The sequence below is a fragment of the Furipterus horrens genome, unplaced genomic scaffold (genome assembly GCF_987537825.1).
Source record: "Furipterus horrens unplaced genomic scaffold, mFurHor1.1.pri manual_scaffold_4, whole genome shotgun sequence".
NCBI classification, from domain to species: domain Eukaryota; kingdom Metazoa; phylum Chordata; class Mammalia; order Chiroptera; family Furipteridae; genus Furipterus; species Furipterus horrens.
Window position 1 is genome coordinate 86,918,634 of NW_028327174.1, and position 23,804 is coordinate 86,942,437.

Genomic DNA, 23,804 nt, shown 5'->3' on the forward strand with positions numbered 1-23,804 from the left:
GTGGTGGAGAGTTTAGCAGTAAAAACATAAACGACCAACCCAGAAAAATTATTTATTTACCTTTATTAGGTAAAAATATTTAGTGAATATTTATTGGCCAAGCACTATGTTAAGTTCAAGGGGTGTAGTGATAGACAATAAGAACATTGGTCTTTTCACTCATGGGACATATAGTCCAGTGGGGGATACATGTTACAAACTACTATAAACATAATTACAAATTGGGTGAGTACAGCTGAGGAGGTGTCAGTGATGATATGTTTTAACAAGGGAGATCTAATGTAGACCAGGGAGGGGTTAGTGAAGTGTTTGAGAGGGAGGGATCTTGAGGAAGTGACACTGAGGCAGAAACTAGGACCCTGGCATGTGTGGCAAGGTAGTTGGAACACCATCCTGTAACCAAAAGGTTGTGGGTTCTATTCCTGGTTAGGGCACATACCTAGGTTGTGGGGTTGACCCCTGGCCCAGACATGTATGATCCCCATCCTGGAATGGATCCCCCAGTCTGGGTGTGTATGAAAGCAACTGATAGATGCTTCTCTTGCATTGGTGTTTCTCTCCTTTTCTTGGGTGAGGATAAAAATAAATAAAATAAAATAAAAATAGTCTGAGACTGGGAAGAAGTTCAGAAAAGAACATTTTAGGCTGAGAAAGAGTATGTACAAAGGGCTTCTGAGACAAGGGACATCTTGGACCCTTTCACAAACTACAAGAAGGCTTCTGCTAAGTGCAGAAGGTTAATGAGGAATTGGGGAAGAGTGGTACTGAAATTGCACCTAGCATGTAGTCAGGGATCACATCAGGCAGGAATCTCATAGATCAAGGGAAGAATCTTATGATTTCTCCTAAGTACACTAGAAAGCCATGTAAGAAGTGATTGGAGATCTTAAAAAGGTAATCCAGCAGAGAAATGATGGATTGTTTCTAGGGTTAGAGGGGTATTAGTTTCAAGATTTTTTTTTTTTTAAAGATTTTATTTTTAGAGAGAGGGGAAGGGATGGAAGAAGAGGGAGAGAAACATCGATTGGTCACCTTGCACATGCCCAACCAGGCACCCAGCTAGCAGCTGAGGCATGTGCCCTGACTGGGAATTGAACGGGCAAGGCACCCCTTTGGTTTGCAGGCCAGCGCCCAATCCACTGAGCCACACCAGCCAGGGCACAGTTTCAAGATTTATATTTTAAGTAGAATAGGTCTTGAGGATGGATGGCATTGCTGTAAGTGAAGAGAGGAGTAGAGATAAAAAATGAACTCCAGATTTCTATGAGTAGCTAGATATGTAACTTCCTAGAAGGCAAAGACTGGAGAAGGTGCAGGTGGGTACAGAATGAAAACAAGTTAAAGTAACTTGGAATAGGCAGGTTGAGGGCTTTTAAACATCTTGATTGAGGTAAATTAAGGCGTCCAGGGTATTGAGTTATTTAAAATGGTGGGAGTGGGTGGGATCCCCAAAGAAAGTTAAAATTACTTGGAAGTACCTTACAGCTAAATTTTGGTCCTGTGAGAACGAAGAGATTGTTCCTTGCCCCCTTAAAATTCTACACCCTAGGGATAACCTGAATGAATTAATTGATTTATTTGCTTATTTATTAGATCACAGGGATTTTTGTTCAGACTCTATTATGACCCTTAAATGGATTTTTAATATTAATTAAATCATTCCTATCTGCTTCTAAAGCCAGAGTAGCATTGTTTTAGACATCTTATAAAAATATGTTAAGAAAATTTTGTGACTAGACTATAATATGAGGGCATAATGTGTTATGTCATCTGTCATTGATCCCCTGGTTCTTCTCCTCACTTCGCCAGAGATTAGTGGTGTTACCAATTTAGCATGCATTACTGCAAATCCTTTTCTGTGCATATACTGTCATGTACCCATACAAATTAAATAGCAAATTTGTTGTGCATTTTAAAAATACGTATACTATAAGTATTTTTCTGCAACTTTGTTTTTTAAAGATTTTATTTATTTTTAGAGAAAGAGGAAGGGAGGGAGAAAGAGAGGGAGAGAAACATTGATGTGAGAGAGAAACATCGATCAGTTGCCCCTCATAACACACCTCTACTGGGGACCAAACCTGCAATCCACGCAAGTGCCCTGACAGGGTGGGAATCAAACCAGCAATCTTTTGCTTTGTGGGATGACACCCAGCCAACTGATCCACACTGGTCAGGGCATGCAACTTGCTTTTTTCACTGTATGTCTTATTTTTCTGAGTTAGTACATAAAGACCTACCTTTTTGTTTTTTAACCATTTTGATATTTCGTAGCATGGATATAATGTAGTTTAGACATTCTGTTGGTGTACATTTAGTCTTTTCAATTTTTTGTTACAGATAATGCTGCACAGAATAGATTGTATAGTAGTGTTTTGGGGTTCGTGTGTGTTTTCTCTAGGGGCAATTCTGAGAATAGGAATTGCTGAATCAGAGTTTATGTATATTGTATATTTTAGTAGATACTGCACAATTGCCTTCCACTGGGCCGCTGTGCTGACTGCATTTCCACTATTTCTTTACATTCTTGCCAATACTGGGTATCATCAAATAATCAATTTAATTTGTGTTCTTTTAAAGTATGGATATCAATTCTTATGTCTGTTAGAACTATATATGAATATATAATATATATATTTTTGCATATTTTTATACATTATAGTGTTTCTTTGCTTTTAATATAATGAGTAAGTTAATTTTACTCTTGCAAGAAATAGGAGTAACTATAAACAAGTATGCAAGACTTATATGAAGGAAATTGTAAAATAATACCATAGGCCATACAAGAAAACTGGACTGGAAAGATATGCCTACATTTGGATGGAAAGACTTCATTAATGTAAAATTGTTAACTTTTTGTTTCTAAATTGATCTCTAAATTCTGTGAAATCCCAGTGAAATCCCAGTGTATATGCATATGGTACCAAATTTGAAAGGTAAAACAGGGTAAACAGTGAGAAGGAAGACTCCTGTTTCCCCTCACCAGTCCATACAGTTCTCTTCCCTAATAGCAAACCACTGTTGTCCTTTTCTTAGATATTTATGTAGAATTATTCTGTGCATGCGTGTATGTGTATGTATGTATGTTTTGTGCATACCTGTGTGTGTTTATCCATTGTTCTGTACCTTGTTTGTACTTAATTTATGTGGAGGTTGTAACATATTAGTATGTAAGTACATTTAGAGCTGCCTCAATTGTTTCCAAGGCTTCATAATATTTCATTGTATATCTTGATCATTATTTATTTTATCAGTGTATTGAGAGACATTTAGAGTGTTTTGATCTTTTAACTTTGCAGTGAATATCCCTTTACATTTTGTTCTTAAAAACATTAGGTAATATATTTGTAGGAAGGATGCCTAGACATGGAATTTCTTGGTCAAAGAAATATTTTTGAGTTGTCCTCCATAGAAATTGTATTAGTTCACATTTGTTTGTAGTATGATACTCTCAGTACAGTTAGACCTTTTGATATTTGTCCATATGGTAGGAGGAAATTGGTGGCCTTGAAGAGTTTTAAGTATTCATTTCTTGTATTTCACACATTTAAGAGTCATTTGTATTTTCTTTTCACATGAACTGTGTTCCCTCTTTTTATTTTGCTCTAAATTCTCTTTGGTTGTTGCTATTGTCTCATTGACTATAGGACCTCAGCTTTTTTTAGGATATGAGTTGCAAATATTTTCTTCATAGTTAATCATTGTGTTTGATATGTTTCCCCATATAGATGTCTTCTATTTTTTTCTTTTAAAAAATTCTGATAAAATATATTAATGTAAAATTTACCATTTTTAGGTGTAAGATCCGCAGTATTAAGTACATTCACAAAAGTTATACAAAAATCATCACTATTCATTTCCAGAAATTTTTCGTCATCCCAAGCAGAAACTACCCATTAAACAATAATGCTCGATACCTCTTACCCCCAGCTCCTGGTGGAGCTCTATTCTACCCACTATCTCTCTGAATTTGCATATTTTAAGTACCTCAAATAGTAGAATCATAAAATATTTGCCCTTTGTGTCTGGCTTATTTCATATAGCATAATCTTTTCAAGGTTCAACTATCTTGTAGCACACGAGGGGGGAACCCCAAAAGACCCAGAATTTATTTATAAAAAATTGTGTATTCTCACCTGTTTAAACTTCAGTCACCTTCAAAGTACTCTCCACTGGACGCAGCACACCTGTTGAGACATCTGCTCTAAACAGTTTTTGAACTCATTGATTATGATGCCTTTTAGTGCCTCTGTTGTTTTTTGTTTCATTACTTCCACATCAGCAAAAAATTTCCCTTTGGGGACTTCTTTTATCCGGGCATTCGTGGTGAGATTGGGTGAATAGGGAGAGTGGGACACGGGTCATGCATTTTTGGTCAAAAAGTGCTGAACACTCAGTGTGGTGTGGGTAGGTGCACTCGTAAATCGCTTATGGTGAAATAGGGAAAAGTGTTGAAAGAACCTTCAAAAAAAATTTACTAAAGTGGTCGCAGCCTCTTACAATAATGCCAGCTGCTATACTGACACAGATGGATTCCTAGAACACTTACGTAGTTCGAGGAAACTGGCCCTCTAGAAGATAATTCTGGGTTTTGTATGCCAGAATATCTTTCCTTTTTCCTTTGCATGTGTACAGTATACCTACATCTTATTCTTCCATTCATTTTCAAATTTTAATTTTTGGGGTAACCACCATACTGTTTTCTGTGGCTGCTGCACCTTTTTACATCCGTCCCCAACATGCACAAGGGATTAAGTTTTTTCAAACAGCCAACCAAGTGACCATGCAGTTTGTTCTCACCAACCTTGTTGCTTTAATTTTTTCTTTTGTTTTGTTTTGTTTTGATAGTGGCCATCCTAGTGGATGTGAGATGATGTTTTTTGGTTTTGATTTGCATTTCTGTAATGACTAAGTTGAGTATCTTTTCATTTATCGGTCATTTTTATATCTTCTTTGGGGTTGGAGAAGTATCTGTTTAAGTCTTTAGCCCTTTTTTGTTTTATTGTTGAGTTGTAGGACTTCTTTATATATTCTGGATATATTAATCCCTTATCAGATATATGATTTCCAAATATTTTATTTGATTCTGTGGGTTGTCTGTATATCTGTCTTTATGCCAGTATCATGGTGTTTTGATTTACTGTAACTTTGTAGTAAGTTTTGGAATCAGGAAGTGTGAAACCCCTCCATCTTTGCTCATCTTTTTCAAGATCTCTGTACCTTGAGATTCTGTATGGATTTCAGGGTGAGATTTTCTCTCTGTCAAGAGCATGGTTTGGGTCTTGATAAGGATTGCATTGAATCTTTAGATTTCTTTAGGGTGGTATTGTCATCTTAACATTATTAATCTTGCAATACATGAACATGGGATATTTTTCCATTTTCATTGTACGAGTCTTTCAACCTCTGGTTAAATTAAAAAAAAAAGATATTATTTATTTGTTTTTAGAGCGTGGGGAAGGGAGGGAGAAAGAGAGGGAGAGTAACATCAATGTGTGGTTGCCTCTCATGTACCCTTAACTTGGGATCTGGCCCACAACCCAGGCATGTGCCCTGTCAAACCGGTGACCCTTTGGTTTGCAGTCCGACACTCAGCCCACTGAGCCACACCAGCTAGGGCTAGTCTGTTACTTTGGTTGTCTTATGTTGAACTACCTTTGCATTCTGAGATAAATCCCTCTTGGTCAGTATATAATCTTTTTACTATGCTTCTGATTTTGATTTGCTGTTATTTTGTTGAGGATCTTTACATATATATTCCTAAGGCATATTGGCCCGTAGTGTTCTTGTAATGTCTTCATCTGGATTTGGTATCATGTTAATGCTGGTCTCATAGAATGAGTTAGGAAGTGTTCCCTCCCTTTCAGTTTTTTTTGAAGAATTTGAGAGGGTCAGTGTGAATTCTCTTTTAAGTGTTTGATAGCATTTACCAGTGAAGCCATTTGTTCCTGGGCCTTTGTTGGGAGATTTTTGATGATTGATTTAATCTCCATGTTATAGTTCTATTCAGATATTGTATTTCTTCTTTAGTCAATTTTGGCAGTTTGTTTATGTCTAGGAATTTGTCCATTTTTATCTTGGTTATTCAGTTTGTTGGCATAAAGTTGCTCATTGTGTCATCTTATGATTCTGTTTATTGTTGTAAAATTGATAGTAATGTCATATTTTGAGTTCTGATTTTAATAATTTGAGATTTTTTTCCTTAGATTTGTTAACTTTTCAAAGCACCACCTTTTTATTTTGTTGATTTTTTCCTCTATTTTTTTTCTCTTGTTTATCTTTACACTAATCTTTATTATTTCATCATTTTTGCTAGTTTTGGTTTAGTTTGCTCTTTTTTTGATTTCTTAAGGTGTAAAGTTTATTGATCTGAGATATCTTTTAATGCGAGTGTTAATAGCTTAATTTCCTGCTGAGCCATGCTTTCATTGTATCTCATTACTTTTGTTTGTTGTTTTCTTTTGTCTCAAATATTTACTCATTTCTCTCGTGATCTTCTTTGATCCATTGGTTGTTTGTGTGTTGTTTAATTTCTACCGGTCTGCGATTTTCCAGTTTTGCTTCTTTTAATTTATTTCTAGTTTCATTCCATTGTGATAAGAAAAAACACTATCATTTTGATTCTTTTAAATTTATGAAGACTTGGTTTGTGGCTACCCATCTGGCTTATTTTGGTGAAAATTCCATGTGTACTTGAGAAGAATGTTTATTTTTGCTGTTGCTAAGTGGAGTACATTATGTGTCTCATTGATTCATAGTGTTCAAATCCTCTTATTAACTTATTGATCTTCTTTGTGTTTGTTCTATCTATTATTAAAAGCAGGATATTGGAATCTCCCTACTATTCTTAGAACTTTTTTTTCCTTTTAATTCTGATAATTTCTGCTCCATGTAGTTGGGGCTCTCATTAGTTGTGTATAGAACTGTGACATCTTGCTGTAATGACTTTTATCAATATATAGTGTCCTTATTTTATCTCTTGTAATCTTTTATTTTGTTTGATATTACTGTATCCATGCCAGTTCTTTTTTGGTTACTTTTTGCATGGAGTTTCTTTTCATCCTTCCACTTTCCACTTCATTGTATCATTATATCTTAATTGAGTCTCTTCTAGACAACATACAGATGGATCACGTTTTCTTAATCCAACCTGCCAATCTCTGTCTTTTAATATATTCTCTTTACATTTATAGTAATTATTAATAAGGAAAGAATTACTTTTGCCTTTTTGCTATTTGTTTTTCATATTCCTTATATGTTGTTGCTCCCATTTCTTCCATTACTGCCTTCTTTTGTACATTGTTTTCTAGTGTACCATTCCCTTTCCTTTCCTCAATAGTTTAAAGTTATTTGCTTAAAATTTTTAAAAAACTGATTGTTAGATAGAGAGGGTGAGCAAGTAAGAGAGAGGGAAATGTTGATTTGTTGTTCTACTTACGCATTCTTTAATTGCTTCTGTTCTTTATTGTTGACACTACTACAGATGGCCCCATTTCCCCCATCCCTCTCTACCCAGCCCTGCTCCCTGCCCCCTCCTTCACCACATTGTTGTCTTTGTCCATTGGGCCGTGCATATATGCATATATGCTCTCTGCTTAATTTTTCCCAACACATCACAACACCCTCCCCTCAGATCTGTGAGTCTGTTCTGTGTAACCATTCCTCTGATTTTATTTTGTTCATTAGATTCCCCATATGAGTGAGAGTGTATGGTATTTGTCTTTCTCTGGCTGCTTATTTTGCTTAATATTCTACAGATTCATCCATACTGTCACAAAGGGTAAGAGTTCTTGCCCCCCCTTTTAACAGCTGCATAGTATTCTATTGTGAAAATGTAGCGCATCTGTTTTTATCTACACATATACTGATGGGCACTTGGACAATTCCCAAGTTTTGGCTACTGGAAATAACGCTGCTATGAACATAGAGATACATATATTCTTTCTGATTGGTGTTTTAGGTTCTTAGAATGTATTCCCGGAAGTGGGATTGTTGGGTCAAAAGGCAGATCCATTTTTAATTTTTTGAGGAAACTCCATACTTAAGTTTTCCACAGTGCCTGCACCAATCTGCATTTCTACCAACAGTACATTAAAGTTCCCTTTTCTCCACATCCTCACCAACACTTGTATGTTGATTTATTGATGGTAGCCAATCTGGCAGGTGTGAGGTGATATTTCATTGTGGTTTTAAATTGCATCTCTGATGATTAGTGATGTTGAGGATTTTTTCATGTCTGTTGGCCATCTGTCCTCTTTGGAGAAGTGTCTTGAGGTCCTTTGCCCATTTTTTAATTGGGTTATTTGTCTTCCTGGTGTTGAGTTGTATAAATTCTTTATATATTTTGGAAATTAACCCCTTATGAGATGTATCACTGGCAAATACATTCTTACATACAGTAGGTTCCCTTTTCATTTGGTTAATGGTTTCTTTTGCTCTGAAGAAGCTTTTTAGCTTGATGTAGTCCCATTTGTTTTTCCATTGTTCCCCTTGCGCTGGGAGATATATTGGCAAAAATATTGCTATGTGAGATGTCTGATATTTTATTTCTTGTGTTTTCTTCTAGAATTTCTATGGTTTCATGACTTACATTTAATTTTACCCGTTTTGAGTTTATTCTTGTGTATGGTGTAAATTGGTCATTTATTTTCATTTTTTTGTATGTACTAGTCCAGTTTCCCAACACCATTTATTAAAGAGGTGTTTTTTACTCCATCATGTGCTCTGGCCTTCCTATCAAATATTAACTGACCATAAAGGAATAGGTTGATTTCAGGGCCCTCTGTTCTGTTGATCTGTATGCCTGCTTTTGGTGACAGTACCAGGCTGCTTTGATTAAATGGCTTCGTAGTATACATGTAGTTTGATATCAGGTATCAAGAATGCTTAGGGTCTTCTGGATATTTTTTGGTTCCATATCAATTTTTGGAATATCTGTTCTAGATCTGTGAAATATGACTGGTATTTTAATAGGAATTGTATTGATTCTTTAGATTGCATTGGGGTTTATAGACATTTAATGATGTTAATTTTTCCAGTCAGTGAACAAAGTATGTGCTTCCACTTGTTTGTGTCTTCTATTTTTTTCTTTTTCTTTTTTATTTATTTTTTATTTTTCGGTTTTTCAATTACAGTTGTCTCATTTTTCCCCCATTTCTCTCCCCCACCCCGCCCACCCCTATTTTTTTCTTTAGATTTTATTTTTATTTTTTAGATTCAGTTGTTGATAGTTGTTTGTTGTAATTTTAGTGTTCATAGTTTTGATCTTCTTTTTCTTAAGTAAGTCCCTTTGACATTTCATATAAAAATTGCTTGCTGATGATGAACTCCTTTAGCTTTACCTTGTCTGGGAAGCACTTCATCTGCTTTTCCATTCCAAATGATAGCCTTGCTGGATAGAGTAGTCCTGGCTGCAGGTTGCCTTTCATCACATTGAATACTACTTGCCAGTCCCTTCCTGCCTGCAAAGTGTCCTGTGAGAAATCAGCTGATAGTCCTATAGGCACACCGCTGTAGGCAACTCTGCGCCTCTCTCCAGCTGCCCCCAGGACTCTCTCTTTATCTTTCACCTTTGGCATCTCAATCATGATGTGTCCTGGTGTGTCCCCTCTGGGTTCAGCTCGCCCGGGAACCTCTGTGCTTCCAGACCTGTATGTCCATCTCCTTCACAGAATTTGGGAAGTTTTCCTCAGTTTTTTCAATTCTTGCTTCCTCATTCTGCACTGGTTGACTTTTTTACTTCATTATGTTCCAAATCATTGATTTGAACCCTGGTTTTCTTCCCTTCACCCTTGGTTTTGTGTGGATTTTGTTTCACTTAGCATAGCCTACACTTCTTCTCTATGCGTTTGCCAGACTCAAGCATATCTGTCAAGCCTGTGAGCATCTTTATCATCAGTGTTTGGAATTCTGCGTCTGTTAGGTTGCCTCTCTCCTCGTCACTTCGTTCTCCCACTGGAACCTTGATTTGTTCCCTCTTTTTGGCCATACTTCTCTGTCTCCTCATCTTGACAAGCTACTGAGTTTGTTTGCCTCTGTGTCTTAGGTACAGCTGTTGCTCCTGTTACATTGCAAGGGTCAGAGCCTTAGGGATTTGTCAGTACGGGGTGACCTGTTTCACCAGGTTGTGGCGTGGTATGTGGGGGAGGGGTCTGAGGGGGAACAATGCCGCTTGCCCAGCAGTTGCCCCTTTTCCAGGCACTTGTCCCACTTCTGTATTGGACTGGTGCTCCTCTAGCTGTTGCCCTGGCTGTCGTTCCCAGAGTGGATGGGTCTGCGGACGTTCTAGGACTGTGGGGGCCCTTTAAACAAGCGGACTATTGAGAGACTGGCAGTTTCTGCCTCTGCCCCAACCCCCACTGGTCTGCAGAGTCAGAAGCAATGAGGCTTGATTTTCCCCGGTACTGGACTGTGAGCTGTGATGTTGAATGAGTAGCTGAGAACGCTCCCCAGGTGTCCCTCCTGACTTTTTAAAATGTGTAACTGTGTTTTCCGCTCGCCTGCAGCTGCTGCCGCTACCACACGGTGTCCTCTCAGCCCTGGCTCCACCCCTTCTACCTGTCTGGCTGAGTATTTCTTCTTTATATCTTTGTTTGTTGGACTCCCATGCCGTTTGATTTTCTGGAACTTCTGGTTGTTTCTAGTTTTGAGGTAGTTGTATTCCTTCTTAGTTGTGGAGGGAGACACAGCATGTCTGTCTACGCCTTCATCTTGGCTGGAAGTGAGCGCTTTTTAAAACTTTTTTACATCTCTGTTTTTCAGGGATTTGGGCCTCTAATTTTTCTTTCTTTTTAGTGTTTTTTTCTGATTTTGAAATCAGGATAATGCTGGGCTTGCAAAATGGGAGTTTTCCATGCTCTTGAATTATTTTTGAATAGTTTGAGAAGGATGGGTGTTAATTTTTCTTTTAATGCTTGGTTAAATTCACCCATGAAATCATTTATTTCAGGACTTTTGTGTGTTGGGAATTTTTTTGACTACTACTTTGATTTTGTAGGTATTATTTGTCTGTTCAGATTTTGTTTCGTATTTGTCCATTGGAATCTTGTATATTTCTTGGAAATCATTTATTTCAGATTGTCTAACTTATTGACATGTAGTTTTTCTTAGTGTTTTCTTTTAATTCTTTGTATTGTTATGATGCCTGTTGTCACTTCTTTTCCTTCATTTCTGATTTTATTTATGTAGGCCCTGTACTTGTTCTTGATGAGTTATGGTTTAAGTTTTATCAGTCAGAAAAAATACAATAAAAAATAAAAAAGAAAAAAGTTTTGTCAGTCTTGTTTATCTTTTTAAAGAACCACCTCTTCATTTTATTGACCTTTTTTTATTGTTTTTCTAGACTTATTTCTGCTCTGGCATTTATTCCTTTCTTCTGTTAACTTAGGGCTTCGTTTTTTCTTTTTCTTTTGTTTAGGTGTATGGTTATATTGTCTATTTTAGATTTATCTTGTTTCTTGAGGAAGGCAGTATTATCTGAATTTCACTCTTGGGACTGCTTTTGCCATGTTCCATAGATATGGGGTGGTTGTGTTTTCATTTTTATTTGTCTGAAGGTATTCCTTTTTTTTAATTATAATTTTTTAAAGATTTTATATTTTGCCCTGGCTGGTGTGGCTCAGTGGATTGAGTGCTGGCCTGTGGACCAAAATGTTTGCTGGTTTGATTCCCATTCAGAGCACATGCCTGGTTTGCAGGCCAGATCCCAGTTGGGGGTGAGAGAGGCAACTGATAGGTGTTTGTTGCCCTCTTTTTCTCTCTCCTTGCACCTCTCTCTAAAAGTAAATAAATAAAATTAAAAAAAAATTTTGTTTTTTAGAATATTTGTTTATTTTTGATTTATTTACTTTTAGAGGGAGGGGCAAGGGAAGGAGAAAGGGAGAGAAACATCAGCATGTGATAGATACATTGAACAGTTGCCTCTTGTACTCCCCCAACTAGGGACCTGACCCACAACCCAGGGATGTGCCTTAAAAATTGATTTGCAGCATGGTGCTCAATTCACTGAACCACACCAGCCTTGGCTTTTATTTATTTATTTAAAAAATTCTCATCTGAGGACATACTTATTGATTTTAGAGAGAGGGGAAGAATTGGGAGGGGAAGGAGAGAAACATTGATGTGAGAGAGAAACATCAATTGGTTGCTTCTACCATGTGTCCTGACTGGGGTCTGAACTTTCTGATTTACGGGATGACACTCCCAACAAACTGAGGCCCACTGGCCAGGACTTCTCAATTAATCTTTTGATTTATTCCTTGATCTTATTGTTAACACATTGATTGTTTAGTGACATACTATTTTGCCTTCATGTGTTTGTGTGTTTTTCTGTTTTTTTTTTTTTTTTTTCCTTGTAATTTATTTCTAGTTTCAGGGAAGAAAGATACTTGATAATGATTTCAATCTTCTTAAATCATTTGAGACTTGTCGTCTAACATGTAGTGGATCTATCCTGGAAAATACTTCATGTGCACTTGAAAAGAATATATATTTTGTTTCCCCGGGGTGGCTTGGTCTAAAAATACCAGTCAATTCCTTTCAGGTCTCATGTGTCATTTAAGGCTGCTATTTCTGTTTTTCATTTTGGAAGATTTGTCCAATGATTTTAAGTCAATGGGGTGCTAAAGTCTCCTACTAATACTGTATTTACTGTCCATCTCTTTCTTTATGTCCATTAATATTTGCTTTATATATTTAGGTGCTCCTTTGTTGGGTGCATAAATTTTTACAAGAGTTATATCATTTTTTTTTTTTTTTGCCTCTGTCGAGTTACATCATTTTGATGGCTTGATTCCTTTATCATGATGTAATGGGCTTTTTTGTCTTTAATTATAGCCTTTGTTTTAAGTCTGTTTTGTCTGAAAAATATTTCTATCTCACCTTTTTTTTTTCATTTGCATGAAATATCTTTTCAAACCTTTACTTTGAGTCAGTCTGTCTTTTGTTCTGAGGAGTGTCTCTACAGCATATATATATTTTTAAGTGTGTTTATTGATTTTAGAGAGAGCAACCAATTGGTTACCTTCTCTCTGCTCCAGGACCAGGGGTCGAACCCGCAACCTAGGTGTATGCCTTGACCTGGAATCGACCCCCACCTTTTGTTGTATAGGATGACCATCCAACCGACTGAGCCGTGAGGGCCAGGGATCATTTTATTCTTTAATTATTAAGTTTCTTTCTTTTTTTTTCTTCTTAAACAAGTTCCTTTAATATTTCTTATAATACCATTTTGGTGGTATTGAACTCCTTTAACTTTTCTTAACTGCGAAGTTCTTTATTTGACTTTAAAATGTAAATGATAGCCTTGCTTGGTTGAGTACTCTTGGTTGTAGGTTCTTTTCATCACTTCGAATATGTTGTGCCAGTTTTTTTGCTTGAAATGTTTCTGTTGCAAATCCGATGGTCTGATGGGGAGCTCTTTCTGCTTTAAGATTTTGTCTTGTCTGCAACCTTTGCCATTTTAATTATGATGTTTCTTGGTGTGGGCCTCTCCGGGTTCATCTCTGAGCTTGGGACTGAGCTTTCTAGACTTGTATGTCTTATTTCCTTCACCAGGTTAGGGAAGTTGAATATTTCATGCCAGTTCCCTCTGGTTTGAAATGTTTCTGTTGACAAATCAGCTAACAGTCTTATTGGAACTCCAGTATAGATAAGTTGCTGCATTTCTTTTGCTACTTTTAAAATTCTCTCTTTGTCTGTAACCTTTGCCATTTTAATTATGATGTGTCTTGATGTGAGCCTCTTTGGGTTCCTCTTGTTTGAGACTCTGCTCTTCTGTTGTGTTTTTATACTTCACTAGGTTAGGAAAATTTTCAGTCATTATTTCTTCAAATAGGTTCTCAGTTCCTTGCTCTCCCTCTTCTCCCTGGCTCCCCTATGAGATAGCTTTGGTGGATAGAGTGATCTTGGTTGAAGGTCCTTGCTTTTTATCACATTGAATATTTGCCAGCAAATGGTGCTATCCAAACTAGAACCTGGTTTAACCAGGATGCTTAAAGGCCAGAGTATATTTAAAATAAGGGAGTAGATTGTATACCTTGACAATTAAATAATGATGTTACTTAAAAATGACTGGTTGTTAAAGTAAAATATTGGATTTTGCCTTCTGGCCTTTCTGTAAATATCTGGGACAAATGGGTGCCTTCAGTGCCCAGGGACTGTTTTATGTTTTAGACTCTATGTATTCAATCAGGAGGAAAGTTCTTTATGGTTTGTTCATAGTGTTTCATAAAAAATTTGGCATACCCTCATCAAATGTCTGTGAAAAGTGGTTCTGTGTCTCTTGTATCTGGACAATGATAATCACTTCATCTTTAGTGTTTGGTTAGCTTTGTGTGATCTCTCTTTTTTTTCATTATTCATTCAGATGCTTTAGCTGCCTGAAACTCTTAGTAGATTGTGAGAACCTAAAGTGCAACTTGCTGAAACTTCCCCACAAATTTATATACAAATACATACTTTAGGAAAATATAGTGGGTATGTATATGTGGGTTTGGGGAAATGCATAATATTGTAGTAATATTCTGAATTCTGTAACTATTCTTCAGTCTACAGTATATCCGTAGACTGTTTTAAAGTAAGCTCTACTTTTCAAAATCCCTAACCCTAGTCTGTTTTTTTATCTCCCATCACCACCCTCATTTCAGCCATCATCATCTCTCACCTGGACCAATAGCCCTCCTGTTTTTTTCCTTGCCTCTTATAATCCATTTCCAGTGTAGCAGTGAGAGTGATACATTCAAAATGGATGTGAGCCCTGGCTGTGTTGCTCAGTTGGTTGGAGTGTTGTTTGCGAGTCCAGTTCCTGGTCAGGGCACATACCTAGGTTGCAGGTTGTCTCCCCAGTCAGGGTGCATATGGGGAGCAACTGATTCTGATTGATGTTTCTCTCTCACATTGATATTTCTCTCTCACATTGATGTTTTTCTCTTTCCCTGCCTGCCTTCCTCTCTCTAAGGAAATCGATAAACATATCCTCAGGTGAGGATTAAAGAAGTGTTAGCCTTTAGGTAAAAGCACTGAAGTGTTTTCTATTACTGTAAAATCCAAACAGTTGCCTTTAGAATTAACGATTTCTGATGGCAGGCAGGTTTACCTGTTTGGTATATTGATTTTATCAAGTGCCTGAGACAGTGTTGTGCACATATTAGGTGTTCTGTATATCTTTGTTGACTGCAATTAAGAAATGAATTGATTCCTCTTCTGGGAACGATGTCGTTAGGCATTCACAATGGTTCAGCATTTGACATTCCTTTGCAAGGTATCCTACAATACAGCCTCTAACAAAACCAGGCTGTCCCGAACCCCTGGCAGTAGAATTATTTACCTTTATACCAAAAAGGTCAGGAAAACACCAAAATCTGCATGTAGCATGTGGCATGTGCCCAGGCTGACTTTGCGGAGTTCGTGCTGTGAGGCCTAAAGTTCTAATGAGGTTGTCTAAAACAAAAAAAAACATGTCAGCAGGGCCTATGGTGGATCCATGTGTGCTAAATATGTCCATGACAGGATCAAGCGTGCTTTTCTTATTGAGGAGCAGAAAATTCTTGTGAAAGTATTGAAGGCACAAGCACAGAGTCAGAAAGCTGAATAAAAGTGAAACTTTTTTTGAGTGATAAAATTAATTAAAAGGTGTGTGCTGTTTAAAAAAAAAAAAAGGAAATGAATTGATGGTGCGTTGTTACTCTGTGTTTTATATTTCATCTCATAGTATTATTCTTCACCTACCTTGTTCCAGCCACATTGGCCTTGATTCTGTTGCTTGAATTTACCAACTGTATTTCCTTTAGGCGTTTTTTTTTTTTTTTTGTTTCAGTTTTTGGTTTTTTTTTAGCAGGAGCTGAAATGCCTTTCCTCTAGTTTTTCCACTGTTGGGTCTTTCTTGTCATTTCATATTTCAGTGTAAATGTCACCTGCTCTCAAAGAGGTCTTCCCTGTTCACCAAAGTAAAGTACTTATCTTTTTATCAACATGCTGTCATATCACTCTTTAAAAAAATTTAAATTTAAGTTCAAAAGTAAGTGAGAAATCATGTTCAAAAATTAAGAAAATCTAACAAAATAGGCAGTGAACAATTTCTTTTTCCCTGTCTCCCATCTGCCAAAGTGATAATTATATTGATTAGGTCATCCTTCCTGAGGCTCTTTATAGCAATATAAGCAAATGACAATATATATGAGGTAGTAAGAGTTCTTAAACCAGTCCATATCCCTCCTGCTCCCCCCCCCCCCCCCCCCCTGCTATTGGGCTAAGTAGCTTTATTAGAGAAAGAATTGCAAAGGGTGTAAGAGCTGGCACTGGGGCTTTTAAACTGATCTTTAAGACCTGTACTACTACTGTTTCCTCACCTTCTCAGATAACCTACTGTTTAAAAATTAGTCTGCCTTGTATAAACCACTTCAATTCTCTTTCATCCTATCTACAAATTACGTACAATCTATATTCATCCTTCATCCCCCCCCCCCCAATCCCTTCTAGTTTTTTCTCCCTGTTTAGTCTCTCAGATTAAGGTGATTCATGTTGTGGATTAGTTCTACCATTTGTACCCATAACCTTATCCTCTCCATTTGCTCAGGAACTTATTTTCTTTCTTTTCTTGCTCTTTACTATTAATTCTCTGCTGTATCTTTGGCTTTAGTACAACCCTGCATATATATTAGGTACTCAGAAAATATTAATTGAATACAGCAGAGCAGTGAAGATGTGAAACTTTTGAGTTATGAAGACCTGGGTGTGCATTCTAGCTTTGTGGCTTGGGCATGCTAGTTGACATCTCTAAGCCACAGTTTTCTTTTAATCCTCACTTGAGGGCATACTTAATTGATTTTAAAGAGAGGGAAGGAAGGGAGAGACATTTGATCAGTTGCCTCTTATATACTCCCTGACTGGGTACTGAACCCACAATCCAGGCATATGCCCTGACTGGGAATTGAACCTGCAACATTTCAGTTTTCAGGATGACGCTCCAACCAACTGAGCTACAGTGGCCAGGGCTAAACCACAATTTCTTAATTATTAAAATGGGACACATTTTATAGCTATATCAAGAGTTGTTTTGAAGAAGTAACTAAAAAGTGGATCGTGTTTATTTCCTATACCTGTTGTAGAAAATTATCACAAACTTGAGGGTACACAAGTATTCATAAAACAACAGAAATTTTGTCTTTCACAGTTCTGGTGGTCAGACGTCAGAAATCTGTGACACTGGGTTCAAATCCTTCCTTGGGAGGCTCTAGGAGAGAATCCACTCCTTGCCTCTTCTCCATTTTAGTGACTGCCAGCATTCCTTGGCTGCATCACTCTGTCTCCTCTAATCTGCCTCTGTGGTCACACTATCTTTTCTTGTGCCTATAATCTCCCTTCTAGCCCTGGCTGGTTTGGCTCAGTGGATTGAGCGTCGGAGCTAAGTGTCACTGGTTCGATCTTCCAGTCAGGGCACATCAGAGAAGGAAAACTCTGACTCCAAAAAACCTCCGCTGCCTTGCGGCATACCTCTTCTGGGGAAAGGCTAAGGGAGTAAACCCCGACAGAAAATCCGGAGCCGGAGTCCCTAAGGCGGTTTGACGTTGTAGTCAACACCGGCAACTCCTGCGGCGCACCTGAACCCAAGCTGTATTGACTCCGTCTTTCCCTTGGACCCTTCAGTTGCGAAGAGAGAGGGGGTGTCTGCTGCATGGGCAACAGCAGACCCTCCATATCACCTTGCCCAGGCTCTGTAGCTTCAGCTTCACTGGAGAGGACACTCCAGCGTCATTGCAAGATGTCGATTCAACACGGGAGGAGACAGATACTGTGTCACTCCCGAGTCGGACTGCACAACCATTCTCGGTGGTGCAGATAGACTCTTAAGAAGCTACACCATCGTCTCTCGAGATGGACGGCTGCCGACGACGACGATAATCTCCCTTTGCCTGTCTTTGATAAAGGCACTTATAATTTCATTTAGGGCCCACCCAGGCAATCTCATTTTTAAATCCTGAATCATATCTTCAAAGACCCTTTTTAAAATATAAGGTAACATTTACAGGTTTCAGGGATTAGGATTTGATATCTTTGAGGACAATTGTTCAGATTTATACATAGATGTAAAGCACACTGCATAATGCCTGGCAGGTAAGGATTTAAACTTTTTGGGTGGGGTCAAGAAAGATTTCAGATGACCAGAATGATTTAATCATACAGTTACATGGGGGCAGGCAGTATGAGAAGGAATTTAATTAAAAAAAGATGAGGTAAGGGAATTTAGGGATTAGACCATATCATTTTATTTAATACAGATGGATAAATACATAGAGTAGGGGTTTTTATTGTCCGATTTTGGTTATTTTCCTGTTCAGATGTGTTTACAAGGGTATATCTGTTTTTAGTGTTAGTTTATAGGGTGGATAGTGTGATTGAAAGGAGATGGTGGAAGTGGAAATATTATTGTTGAAAATAAAATAATTACTTTTCTCTTTATATTGCTAGAGGTTCACATGAATGGTTAGTGAATCAGAGAAGATCATAGAAAGGATATCAAACTTTCCCTGGGTATTAGATAAGAATTGTTCTCATTTAGAATAAAAACGAAAGTAAAGGTACTTAAAAAAGATTCTTTCAATTAAGAGTAACGCATACAGTGTCATGTACTGACATTTTTTTCTGTCTTCCTAACAGGTTCCTTGGCATGGATACAGGTTCAGTGGGAGGATTAGAATTGACTGATCAGACTCCTGTTTTATTAGGGAGTACGGCCATGGCAACTAGTCTTACGAACGTTGGAAATTCATTCAGTGGTCCACCTAACCCTTTAGTTTCTAGACCTAATAAATTTCAAAACTCATCAGTGGAAGATGACGATGATGTTGTTTTTATCGAACCTGTCCAACCTCCCCTACCTTCTGCACCAGTGGTAACTGATCAAAGAACCATTACATTTACATCATCAAAAAATGAAGAATTACAAGGAAATGATTCCAAAATTCTTCCTTCCTCAAAAGACTTGGTTTCTCAGAAGGGAAATATAAGTGAGACGATTGTCATTGATGATGAAGAGGACATGGAAACAAATCAAGGGCAAGAGAAAAATTCTTCCAATTTTATTGAACCCCGGAGACCTCCTGAAACTAAAAACAGAACCAATGATGTGGATTTCTCTACTTCAAGTTTTTCAAGAAGTAAGGTAAATGCAGGAATGGGTAATAGTGGCATCACCACAGAACCAGACTCTGAAATTCAGATTGCTAATGTTACAACCTTAGAAACAGGTGTAAGCTCTGTGAATGATGGCCAATTAGAAAATACTGATGGGCGAGATATGAACTTAATGATTACACATGTAACATCACTGCAGAATACGAACTTGGGAGATGTCTCTAACGGACTGCAGTCAAGTAATTTTGGTGTTAATGTACAAACATACACCCCATCTTTAACTTCACAGACCAAGACTGGAGTAGGACCTTTTAATCCTGGTAGAATGAGTGTGGCAGGCGATGTATTTCAGAACGGAGAATCTGCAAGTCATCATAGTCCTGGTAAGCCGTGAGTGATGTTCTACCTACCTATGTAAATGATTGGAACTTTGGCCGATGCTTTTTCCATTGTAGTAACTTGTGCCACCTTGGTTAGTTTATTCATGTAAGATATGTTAATTCTATTAACTTGTAAGTTTGACGTCTTAGCTAATAAGAGATGTGAAACTATACAGTATTTCTTTACAATTATTAGAAAATTAATCAAAAATTCATATCTAAAGGATTAAAAAGTATTCCTTGTATTCACCACCACTGAATTCTAACAGTTTGGCATGTTATTTGTCATGTACATTTTGCTAATATATTTTTAGTTGTATTGTTTTAATGTGTAAAGAACAAAAAGATAAATAACACACTTAAGGAACAATACATAGGGTATAATTGCAATTAAGTTTATTTTTACTTTCTCTGTGTTTTAATTGTGACTGCTTATCTGATTTTAATTTTTATGTATTAGCTTTTTATTATATATTTTTATATTTGAAGGTTGAAAATGCTTTCTGTGGGCAGCTTTGCTCTTCGAAAACATTACAAGAATTCTAGCTTTCTCATGACTATATCTCTATCTCTTTCATCTGCTCCCAAGCCAGTTTGTGTCTGCCTCCGTCTCTTTCTCTGTGTCTGTCTTATTCTTTCATCACTTTAAGCTCATTTTCACCTTTATCAACCCAGGAATTGTGGAGAAAGTAAGAAACGATTAAAACCTAGGTAGTGTAGAACGCTTTATGAAATGCTATCCGTAATTTAATTTTTTTTGTTACAAGAGTAATGACTAATTATTAAAGAATGCTTGGAAAATCTATAACTAAAAAGTGAAGGAGCCTTGAACAGCGTGGCTCAGTTGATTGAGTATCTTCCTGCAAAGCGAAAGGTCATCTGTTCGATTCCCGGTCAAGGCATGTGCCTGTGTTGCTGGTGCACTCCCCAGTTGGGGCATTTGCAAAAAGCAACCAATTGATGTTTCTCTTGCATGTTGATGTTACTCTCCTCTTTCTCCCTCCCTTCCCCTCTTTCTAAAAATAAATAAAGTCTTTTTTAAAAATTGAGGAAAATGTCCCTTTTGTAGTCTTTTTCCCTTTTTTTACTGTTGTTTTTTTACAGTTGTCCCAATTTTCCCCCAGTTGCTCTCCCCTGACCCATGCTGTTGTCCATGTCGATGGCCATTTATAGATATTCCTTGACTAGACCCTTCCCTCCTTTCTCCCTTATTGCCCTCCCCGGCCCCTGTGTTATAGTCTTATTAACTAAATTTATTCGTGCTGTAAATGGGTGTCTTTCAGTCTTTTTCCTGTGTATTTTTTAACTTTGTTGAAATGCAGCTCTGTAGTATTTTGTTTCCAGGTTTTTCCACATTGTATTTTCTCATAACATAACATTTATACACAAAAAGTTTTAATGGCTTCTAATGAATGGCTGTGAATTTGACTTTAACCGTATTTGCTATTGTAGATCTGTGATGAACATCTTTGTTCAAGTTTCTGATTATTTCTTTAGAGGATATTCCCAGAAATGAAGTGACTGGGCCAAAGGATATTAATTACTGTTCCTGTACCCATAGAGATTTTTGGTTTAGTAAAATATGTGGTTAATAGTAGTTTTAAAGAAAAGAATTTTTTTATTACTGAGTTTTGAAAATTTTTCATGCCTTTGAAGACCCTTTCCCTCTGTGTGTGTGTGTGTGTATTTATATTTGTAGGGCATTAAGTTGTGAAAATATATTGTCATATTGCCTTCCAGAAAGTTCTTGCCAATTTATACTACTACCAGCTGTATGTTAGAGTATCTTTCATTGTAACCTGGCAGCTCACATAAAAGTTTAAGAAGTGATAATTCTTGAATTAGTTTTAAAATTGCTATTTTGTCTTTTAAAAAAATTTACAAGTATATTAAAAATGAGAGTATCAAAAAGAAAGCATTCTGTCTCACCATTGAGAACAGTACATTTATAATTCTATTTTGAGATTATAGTATAGGTATAGTTTTTTGCAAACTCCTATTTCTTTAAATACTTAGCAATAAATCTTGAACTTCTGATCATGTTAGGTATGTTTGATTTTGTTAATTCTCTAATTATCTTTAATTAGCTCAGTTCCAGGTTTTACTACATAAGTAACTTAGGAATATTCTTATGAATGTATCTGGGATACAATTTATTTAGGAATATTACTGGGTGAAAGGGACATACTGTAAGAGTTGTGTTTCTATTTACCCAAATTAAAGGGAACGTAAAGCACTCATCAGAAAAACTAAAGAGATATACCTGCTGCTGTTGCATTTATGAATTAGCTCTTGTGTTTATGTGCTGTTTTTATTTGTAATAGAGAGTTATAAAATCTTGGCTCTGTGTACTGGCTCTTGTAATCATTATACTACTCTTCCATGATGTCCCTTGTATAAAATAGAGGGCTTAATGAAATGATTAGTCCCTTCTATTCCTAAAAGTCATTTGGGGTTAAGGAGGTGAAAATTTGAAAGTAGGGGAAATGTGAGAGCTGGAATGTGGATAAACAGAGCCATTGCATTATTTATACAGCGCCTAAAACTAAATTAAAAATAAAAGCTCCATTTTTTTCAAAGTCAAATTAATAGATGCCCTTAAGTTTAAATAGGTTCCTTTAAGTATATGAGGTCTGTCCAGAAGGTATCCAGCCATGTAATATGAAAAATAGACATTTATTGAAGAAGATACAAGAAACATTGTACATAGGAAAATGATGCCTCAGTCCTCTTGGGACTTCACACAGTTCTCCCAGTCGCCATCACTTGTCCCATTGTATTTTCCTGAATCTCATCAATGGTCTGAAATCTCTGCCCTTTCAAAGGTGATTTTAGTTTTGGGAACAGCCAGATGTTCCAGGGTGCCAAATCTGGGCAATAGAGGCGCTGAGTCACCTGGGTGATTTGATGTTTCACCAAAAACTTCTGTATGAGAAGTGATGCATGAGTGGGTGTGTTGTCGTTATGAAACTGCCAGTCACCAGTTGTCCATAGCTGTGGCCTTCTGAATTATCTCTTTCCACAGAGGAATGTTCAAACTTAATGCAAAATCTGATGCAGATTTATTGCTTACTCTCTCAGTCATTTTGAATGTGACAGCCACACAGTACACTTGCTTACTCAGTGGCGTCTACTGCCTTCACTGACTAGTACAGTGAAGCCTTCATTGTTCATGCATGTGCATTTCAGCCTTGGTTGCCAGGTTACATCGATGTCATGCAAACTGTTCTTGCTATATTAACAATGGTTGGACTTTTTCTGGACAGACCTTGTAAATGCCTTTGATCTGCCTACAGAATTGAAAATCATAAGAGCCAGTATTTGTGTTGCAAAAAGCTATTTCTTCTGGCATATGTTCAAACATAGTTTTTGATTGAGGCCTCTCAGAGGTAAAATTGTCTGTTCTTTTCAGTTATTTACTTTCTTTGTCTTTTGTATTGTTACCCACTTTTAAAACTGTGCAGTTAACCCTGATGATGATAACAGGATAACAGGAGTCCAGAGTGCATTCTTATCTATTCTTTGTATAAAGTTTATATTTTTTTGGTTGAGGGGATTGTGAAATACAGTAAAATTTAAATAGCAGTATATGTAACCTGTTGAAAACATCAGGTTGAGGACTGGTCAGAACTAGAAAACTGCTTTCTTCAAATTTTTGTAAAGAAGTTTTTCTGAGCTCTGGATATAATGTTTGTACTTACTGCGGAAGGAAAATTATGGTTTATCATATAGAAGGGCAGTTTTTTATGTATGGAAGTTTAAAATTCAGAAGAAACTAGAAAGAAAAAAAATGATAAGATATCCAAATAGTAGAAATTAGAAGTAGCAGCCTAAAGAGTTTTGTAGAGGAAAAAAGATTATGTTTTTGGTAGTGTAATGAGAGGTCTGCAGTAGTATTACTATGCAGTAAGCTGGAGACTGCAGCTAAGTACCAGTGCAGCTCACTATTAAAGAAAGACGGATGATAACTGGACTCCAGTGTTTATGCGACACTTGCCTTCAGTTCTGTGCTGTGCTCAGACTGATGCCAGTGGTAGAGCAATGTGTTAGATTGGTTACTATACATTGGCTTAATGTCATTTCTGTGTAACACTAATTTCTTTGCTATTACATGGTATAATTAGAGACCATGGGACTGAATGTATATATGAAAAACTTGTTCTTAAAAATATGATTGGAATATAATTGTATATAAACTTTAACAGATCTGTATTATATTTGTCAAAGATTCTGGTTGGTCAGGATTTTATTATACTTTTATGTTGGTGTATGTTTCTTGCTTAAAGTAATATT

At 36.9% G+C, this 23,804-nt stretch overlaps 1 protein-coding gene and 1 pseudogene across 1 annotated transcript in view; both read left to right on the forward strand.

Annotated features, from left to right (window-relative positions):
• Window positions 1-23,804, forward strand: part of ZMYM2 (zinc finger MYM-type containing 2) — a 147,231-nt gene that overhangs the window by 16,280 nt on the left and 107,147 nt on the right. Inside the window, exon 4 of the mRNA XM_090273724.1 lies at window positions 18,655-19,514. Coding sequence (XP_090129850.1) covers window positions 18,655-19,514 — 860 coding nt within the window. The remainder of the gene's footprint in view (window positions 1-18,654; window positions 19,515-23,804) is intronic.
• Window positions 15,230-15,592, forward strand: LOC150012364 (large ribosomal subunit protein eL34 pseudogene; annotated as a pseudogene).